This window comes from Rhagoletis zephyria, unplaced genomic scaffold (genome assembly GCF_001687245.7).
Source record: "Rhagoletis zephyria isolate East Lansing unplaced genomic scaffold, Rhagoletis_zephyria_1.1 Rzeph_scaffold_20464, whole genome shotgun sequence".
NCBI classification, from domain to species: Eukaryota; Metazoa; Arthropoda; class Insecta; order Diptera; family Tephritidae; genus Rhagoletis; species Rhagoletis zephyria.
Window position 1 is genome coordinate 1 of NW_016177522.1, and position 8,455 is coordinate 8,455.

Here is an 8,455-nt window from a genome sequence, read left to right on the forward strand (position 1 = left end):
TTATAAAAGGGAAGTGTTAAATTAAAAAAAAAAACAAAAAAAGACCGGCGGCAAAAAAATTAAAAAAAAATCAACGGGAAAAACATTGTGAATATAAAAAAAAATCACCAAGCTGATTTTTGAGTCACTGTATTTGTCTATAATAACTCCAATTGAAGTTTTTTGAAATGATGAAGTTTCGCTGTTGCCTTAAGTTTCATCATTTTCGCTTTTGGTTGAAGGAAACCGAGAATATGCCATTAATATGATCTCAAATACCACATCATTAGTTAAATAAAAAGTTCCTTAATAAAAAATTTTAATTTTATTGAAATAACTAAAAAAGTAGAGAAAAAGTACAGTTCTTATTAAAATAGCTAAAAAAAAGTTATTGGTAGATATTTTCCAGATTTGGTAGATTTTTATATGAAAAATAAAAAACAAAAACGTTCAAACATATCCATATTTGCTAAAAAGTTATTACATATGTGTGGGTGTTCCATAAAAATGTAAATAAATAAACATCTTCCAAGACTTAAACATATTTGTCTCGCTGATAATTATTTTGAAAAGACTTTTATAATATAAGTATAAATAATAGTTATTGACGACTTTAAAAAATTTCCTAACAAATAATTTTTATCAAAAGACTTTTATAATTCTTGTGAAAATTTTGATGACTTTTGTAAAACTCCACCATGAAATAATTATTATTCTGGGTCTATGGTTTATCTTCGCCATCATCGTGACGGTATTTGGAGTGAGTAGAGTTGCTGTTGAGAAATATATATACGAGTATAGAGTAAGGAAATGTAAATAACTAAAAGGAACCAACAGGTTTGTTGTTATATGTATCTCGTGATTTATAATGAATACACGACTTACCTATCATCTCGAATGTAGATAGCTGCGTTCGGGATGATTTGCTTAGATGGTTGGACTATGGTGATTGAAGATAATATATCGTTGTACTCCTCCCAACGAGACCTTTAACAGTATGCTATAAAATGCGAATTTTTCGCACTGCCTGGTTGATGGCCAATTACTCCTCGCAACCTGGTAAGTTGGGCGTTGTGAATCGTTTATAATTTATATAAGTACCTGGTAAATTCGTTTCAGGTATTCTGCTTACCTGTATATAGAACAATTGAGTGTGATTGTTCTCGGGAAGTCGCTTAACATGTGTTTCGCTGGCTTGTCACTTGGTCCCGGTCGAGCGTCTGCTTCGATGAAGAGATGATTTGTATATTTCTGTTTGAGGGTGCACTGAGAGTGACACTTTATGCATTGGGTTGATTTCCAATCGGATGGTATGGCATCTTGTAAATGATTAAAGCCATGCTCCCAGATCACTTTTAAATTTAGCCACACTGTGCTTTGAGGAGTCGAGTACAGCCCACATTTTTCACAGTTGTAGCTATTGTAGCCACTTGGTGTGGATTCAAAACACTTTGTCCAGACATCAGCAGTCCCTGTGTACATATCAACCGTATGAGGATACAATTTGTCAGCCTTCGTGTTATTGTCGGGCAATTTCATTTTATCCGGAAATGTATTAATTATCAATCTCGTTCGTTCACGATATGTGTCTACACAGACACCATTCTTCATGAAATATTGAATAAATTTCATTGCGGGAGAAAAAGACGAAGACACATCAATGAAAGCTTCATACGCCGAATTATCCATGCCACTTGCTGCCAATATTTGTATGATTGTGTCAAAAGGGCAGGTGTTAAGTACCAAATAATGAATCCCGTTGATAGGAATAGCAGGCCGAATATTTCCATTCAATAAAAGAACAGCTTTTTTTTCATATATTTTTTTCATAAAATGGGCCACGTCTAATTGAACAAATGTATATATGGGTGGTCTTGCTTTATCCAGAGGACTTTTCGCTGCTCTTAAAAACATCGTATCGATGTACGTTTTAATAGTTTGATCATTAAAACCCAATGACATCGCGTTCATCCAAGCCCGGGAGCAATCACTGCGAGCTCTCAGAGGCTTTGGAGCCTTAAGAAGCGTTCGCCACTTTTTTATCCACGATAATAACACATCAGTGCTTTGGCTCTCAAGTAGAGCTTGGTGAACTGGCAGAATGATTTCCAGGTAATTAATAACAATGGCGTACAAAAAAAATCCCAACAAGCAAAATAAACTTAAAGAAAGTTTTTTTTTTAAGTTTTCAATTACATATAAACATTAAGCTTACAAAACGTTGATTTTTTGTTTATAAAACGCTTGAAAGTAAGCGTAATATAATCGAAAAGGAACATTGGTTATAAGCGTAGAAATATAAACTTGTAATAAATGCTCAAAAGGAAGCTTTTTATAAGCGTAAAAGTGTAAACTTATAATAAAGGTTCAAAAAAAGTTGTTTATAAGCGTATGAATATAAACTAACTAAAAATTTTCAAAAGAAGAAGACATTAGAATACTGTTCGACAAGAACCACTTAACACTACTATGCTTGCTGGACTTCTCTAAAGCCTTTGATTCAGTTAGCCATGAACTACTGTGCTTTAAATTAAAAAACTACTTTGGGTTTAGAGAGTCAGCAGTAAAACTGATGCGTAGCTATCTGAAAGAGAGGTCTCAGCGTGTCAAGGTTGGATCTCAAATATCTGAACAAAGGCCTTTGTTCACGGGTGTCCCACAAGGGTCAATCTTAGGACCACTACTATTTAGTTTGTTCGTTAATGATATATTTCGGACTTCTATGCACGCCAACATGCATGCCTATGCGGACGATGTCCAGCTCTACATGTCAGGTCCTCTGGAGGACTCAGCTAATTTGTGCGCAAGCTTCAACAGGGAACTGATGTCTATAAGGTCCTGGGCACAGTTAAATGGTCTTTGTCTTAATTGTGACAAGTGTTTTGTTTTACCTATTTGTAAGAAACGTCTTAACCTAGCAACTATTCCATCGTTACACATTGGTGGCAAACCAATTAAATTTGTGTCAAAAGTAACTAACCTTGGGTTTATTATCAACACAGGCCTTACCTGCATTGACCATGTGAATTCAACTGTAGGCAAAGTCTATAATACTTTAAGGAATTTACGAATGTCTGCTCCATTTACACCGATAGAAATCAGACGTAAACTCGCAATCCAACTTATAATGCCAATTATCTGTTATTCTGAGGTAGTCTACAGCAGGTTAGATTCCCAATCACCTCACAAAATAGATGTAGTATTTAACCAGATCACGCGCTATGTGTTTGGGCTAGCAAGATATGAACATATTTCCGCTTGGAGAACGCGCCTACTTGGCTGCGAAATTTCTGAATATCTTAAAGCTAGAAATTGTGTATTCCTTTTTCGTCTCATGACAGATAAGGCACCCAAATATCTATATGAAAAATTAATGTTCCCCAAATCCACTCGAGTAAAGGACTTGACTGTTCCTACCTACAATTATCTCAGCTCTGCACGGCTATTCTTTGTCAATGCTATCCGCATCTGGAACTCTATTCCATCCCATATTCGCAGTAGTTTAAACAAAAGCAACTCTAAAAATGTTCTGTATGCATATTTCCGTTAGCTTCACTTCAGTCCCTGTGATGTGCTCTCTATGTACTTGTTTAATTAAGTCTTATTTTAAGTATATGTCCTGGAATTGTAGAACTCACTTAAAAATACTACTCTGTTAATTATATTATGTTACTTTTATTTAGTCTTATATGTATGTGCTGTTATGAATTTTTTGTTGCGCTATAAAAGATCATTCTTTTGATCTTATTGTGCTAATGATTTTATTAATAAATGAAATGAAATGAAAGCTTTTTATAAACATATCCCTTTATTTAAAGATATTTCATTAAAAACTCATACATAGATTGCTTAACATCTAGAAATTAAACGAAATGCCAATTTTCGGCGGACTCATCTACAGTCGCGAAAATATAAATAGGGAATAGACATTTTAGCATACAAATTCACGATAATACACAAAATTTAAACATAGAAAGTTAATTATTACATCTTCTTGCGTGCTTTCAATTACATGCGGTTATTGGCAAATTGGAAAAATTCCGCTTCATCGCCGCCATTCTCATTGATGAACTTTTCTGAAAAAAATTTAATACACTTTTAATTGAATTTTAAACTAAGAAAGGATAAGGAGAACTCATCATTTGAAGACTCAAATGCTCCACCGATTAGTGCAGCGCGTCCTGGATTGGATTTTTTATTACCGCGTCGGTTTTATTTAATTTTTTCTTTTAATAATATATTTTTAAAAAACGTAAACACGTCACTTACGATTGAAAAAATGTTATATTTACTACTTCATGTCGTTGGCATTTGCATTTCATTTATAAGTTTAAGTTATTTATAAACATTCGCTCTCAAAACTTATTAAAGGTTTATTTGAAAAAACTTTTAATAAGTTTAATATTAAAAATGCTTATTATAGCAAATTTACTTTAAGTTATTTTTAAAAACATTTACTGAAATGCTTGTTGGGATGTGTCCCATTCTCACACCACTAATGGGATTAACGATTGACTGTACTATACTGCCAGTACCATCAATAGAAATATTACACGAATCGCGACATAATTTATTAAACCTTTTGTATCAATGTAACTGCTCGGGTGTGCTATACGCTACAAAAAACGGTTCACGTTGCACATCATGAATAAATTTCGGGTATTCAGGATCATGACGCATTCTCTCGATAGTTAGTACCACGTCTTGATTATCCTCGGGCTTTACACCATATTTCTGTTGCAAGTAATCGCTTTTGCACTGCCGTATAACGCTCAATTTGGGAAGATGTGCTGGTAGACGAGTACATGTCGATGCGTAGGAAGCAGCTTCACGTTTGCGGTAATTCCCAGCACCTTCATTGAAGGCTGCTTCTCCAATTTTCAAACGTTTCAAATGTCGCGTAGGCCTTCGTACGTCTTCGTGTTCTGCTAATTTTAAAAAAGTATCATGGGTTCGTACGCGAAGAGTACATGGAAATTTTTCAGGCTTCTTGTCCATATAAGCTCTGAATATGTTTCCGCAACTTTTGCTTTTACAATTTCCCAATACCGTCAAATGGTGAATGCTACTTTCTTGCTCGTACAATTTAGCATTTTTGAATACAAAAGCACAAGGGATCTGTGTGAGAGCAAAAAATGCCTCTGCTAGTGTATCTGTCCAACCACCTCGGCGAAGAATTGAATAATTTCTATTTCCGTACTGCACTCGCTCAGCTTCACGAAGTTCATTCCATAAATTTTCCGATACTTGCAAGTGATAAGTCTCCAATCCATCAGCTTCCCAATCGCTCAATTCTTCAACAGTATTTGTTATAGCGCTATTACTTCGCGAGTCGTTGAATGAAGCAAACGCAACATCGCCACTCAACGATACCTCGAGCGATATGTTTTCCAAGTCTCTAGCTATAGATAATATTTTTCAAGAATGATAGAATACAAGATTGCGCCGATCAGAGAGGATTTTTGAGAATAACTTTTGTGTGACGTCACACTGGTGCAATTGCGAGAGAGAAATGCCAAAACGTGAGCAAGAATGGAAGAAGAAGAAAAAATGTTGCAAGGAAAACGTAAACAAGTTGCACAAGTGTGACGTCATGCAAACAACGATTCTGTCAAATTCGTTAAGAGAGGAATAGCGGTCCGAGATCGGCGCAACCTTTGTATTCTCTCAATCGTGAATATTTTTCGCCGATCCTCCGTCACTTCCCGATAACAATCACGTGCATTCGAAACACCGTTGAAAATCTTAAGCTGAAATTAGTCAAGAACGTAAACCTACCGGTACGTAAACCCGACTCAGCTGACACGATCTGTCTTACCAAAGCGCCATGTAAATGAAAACTCAACACCGCAGAATTTTTCTGTAGTTGTAGCCCGTAGCGCAGAAATCCGCGGAATTTAGATTTTTCCGTGTCAGCTGATTTCTCCTTCTTTAGATGGTTGCCACTTCGTCAGTTTTACAGATGGTAAAAAAGTTGTAAGTTCCTATTCAAAATATGTTTAAAATATTTGAAATTTACTATTGAATAAGGTTTTTGTTGAAAACTAAGTCGTTTATATTTAGCTAAAATCTATTATAGCACGAAAAATTGTAGTTGAAAGGGTAAGTTTATGAAAAGGCATTGATGAGTGGCAACAGTGTAGTAAGCAACACTGAGGGCTCCAGTAATCGACAAAATTCTGCGTATACAGACTGCGTTTAAGTATACGTTCTGCGTTCTCGACTAATTTCAGCTTTACTCATTTCCGTCCAAACATCAGTTGTAGGCCCAGGTAAGTTATCGGTAAGAAAATGTTATTTTGAAGAAATTGCCTAACTACGGCAATAGCTTTTTCTTTTTAAATTTTTGATGGTTTAGGCATCTTAAATATGTATCTTATATACATACGGTGACCATATTTATGAGAGCCGAATACGGGACAAAAGATAATTTTGGAAATTTTTTCCACACTGTTTTCCCTGAAGAAACATCACAAATTGGTAGGATAATTTTTACCCCGTAAAATTTGTTTAAAAAAATTCGTTAAATTTTAGTATAACAAAGTGCACTTTAAGTCGGTAAGGTTTACCACTAATTTTTGGCAATTTTTTTTTTGTTGACGGTGTTACAGGCTAACCTAATATTCACGCACGCCGCCAATTTATTGTCAAAAATTTCTCATGCACATGCAACTTGTATGAGATCAACCGAAATTGAACGGCGTGCGTATGAAGCTAACTCAATTTCCAACTTTTGTTCTGCGTGACATTTTGATTTGACGTTTCGCTCAATGAAATCAAATGCAAACGCATGCAAGTCAATTTCGGTTGACGCAAAAAAACAAATTCGACGGCATGCGTGCCAAAACGCAAGCCGCGAATATTAGGTTAGCCTGTTACGCATTTTTTTCATATAAAGTAAGTATGTATGTTCGACCTTTTTTTTTGAAAGAAAAACAAATGAGTAGCACTTTCCACTCGCACTTTATTATACTAAATTTTAATGAGTTACAAAACTGCAAACCAAATTTTTTTCTAAAGATTCTAATTAAAAAGTTTGAAATTTTGGCGAAATATTGTAGAATTAATTTTTATAGTTTTCGCACAAAGTTGGAAGTTTGGTATTATATGGTTTTTGTTACTAAAAGAGCTTTACTTTCATAAAATAAATAATAAACTGAGGAAAAATAGCCAAACTTACTAAAATGTCGAGTCCTAATTTCTATTTTGGCCGCTGTATGTATTCCTCGATTCGAATCACAGGCATTCAGATTAGAAAATAATAACTGTTTATAAAGAAAATTACAATCATATACCAACATCACTTAAAACTCGTTCATAGGCATTCCATTTTAATGAGCTGTTAAGGCGTCGGAACACCGAATACGGGACAAATACAGGGCATTAAAAGAAATACAGAACATTTGGCGTCCCGTATAAAATAAATAAATTACCAGGACAATGGGTCAAAAAAGAGGACTGTCCCGTATAATACAGGACGGATGGTCACCGTATATATACAGCAATACTAACAAATCTCGCACTATACGAATATTTTTTTTACAAAGGTTTAACAATTACACGCGTCACTAATAACCGATCTCGCACTACGCTCTATACTTAGGCTTTCCGTCGCTTCCGCGAAGGTTGTTTTGCTGTATGCCTGCTCGTTATGCCCGTATGATAAGTACTACGTTTTTTGAAGTGAAAACTTCTTTAGCGGCGGGAGTGCTTGTTAATGAGTTGCTTTACATACATACAAATGTTCTAGTGCAGGGGTGCTCATGCGGTAGCTCAATTTGCTCAATTGGCTCAGTTGGCTCACTTACAACAAACACAGAATTCGTGGAAGCACAACACGCAAAAAGTTCACCGACAAAAATCTATCGACATTCAGCAGGCTTACAAAACACCACTGTGGCTCACTTACAACAAACACAGCAAAACAAGCGTTGACTCAGCAAAAAACACTCCTGCCTCGCTTTGGCTCGCATATGCTCAGCTTTATGCTTGTATCATTGATTTGTTATTTAGGGGTTGACATATTTTTTGCAATTCCCAGAACGATGTTGTTATAATTGGTATTGACGTTGTTGTCGTTTGGCTCAGTAACTTAAATTTGTTGAGCACCTCTGTTCTAGTGCACTCGGTTTGCTTGCTATGATTTGCCGCTATGTTACTTTACCACTTCACTTGGTTTATACATTTTGCTTCACAACAGAATTCAAGCGCTGTCGTCGCTGTAGCAAACGCTGTTTCGAATATTGAAGTGTTTGTTTCATCCCTGCTAGCTTTTTGAAAGATCTGTATGTGTTATACCAACTCGCTTTCTTTTACAACGCTTTTATCAACTTGCAATGTTGTGTGTCCAGACACCATTCATAGCTATAAAATCTTTGCTTTGCAAAGATCCTATAAAAGTCTAGACATCAACCTCGTCTCCTGGTATCATATCAAAACTCTAGAGGTAGACGTCGCCTCGCCGCAAGTAGTTATA

General features: G+C 35.6%; 1 protein-coding gene across 1 annotated transcript; it reads right to left on the minus strand.

The window, feature by feature from the left end:
- Positions 1-633: 633 nt before the first annotated feature.
- On the minus strand, positions 634-2,157 carry LOC108380820 (uncharacterized). Its single transcript, XM_017637221.1, has 2 exons — positions 865-2,157; positions 634-752 (listed from the first exon to the last, which is right to left on the minus strand). The coding sequence occupies exon 1, from the start codon at positions 1,948-1,950 to the stop codon at positions 1,108-1,110; it is 843 nt and encodes a 280-aa protein (XP_017492710.1). The 5' UTR covers positions 1,951-2,157; the 3' UTR covers positions 634-752; positions 865-1,107.
- Positions 2,158-8,455: the final 6,298 nt, after the last annotated feature.

Excerpts from the sequence above, each read along its gene's own strand:
- LOC108380820 (XM_017637221.1), bottom strand. The coding sequence starts at position 1,950 with ATGAACGCGATGTCATTGGGTTTTAATGATCAAACTATTAAAACGTAC.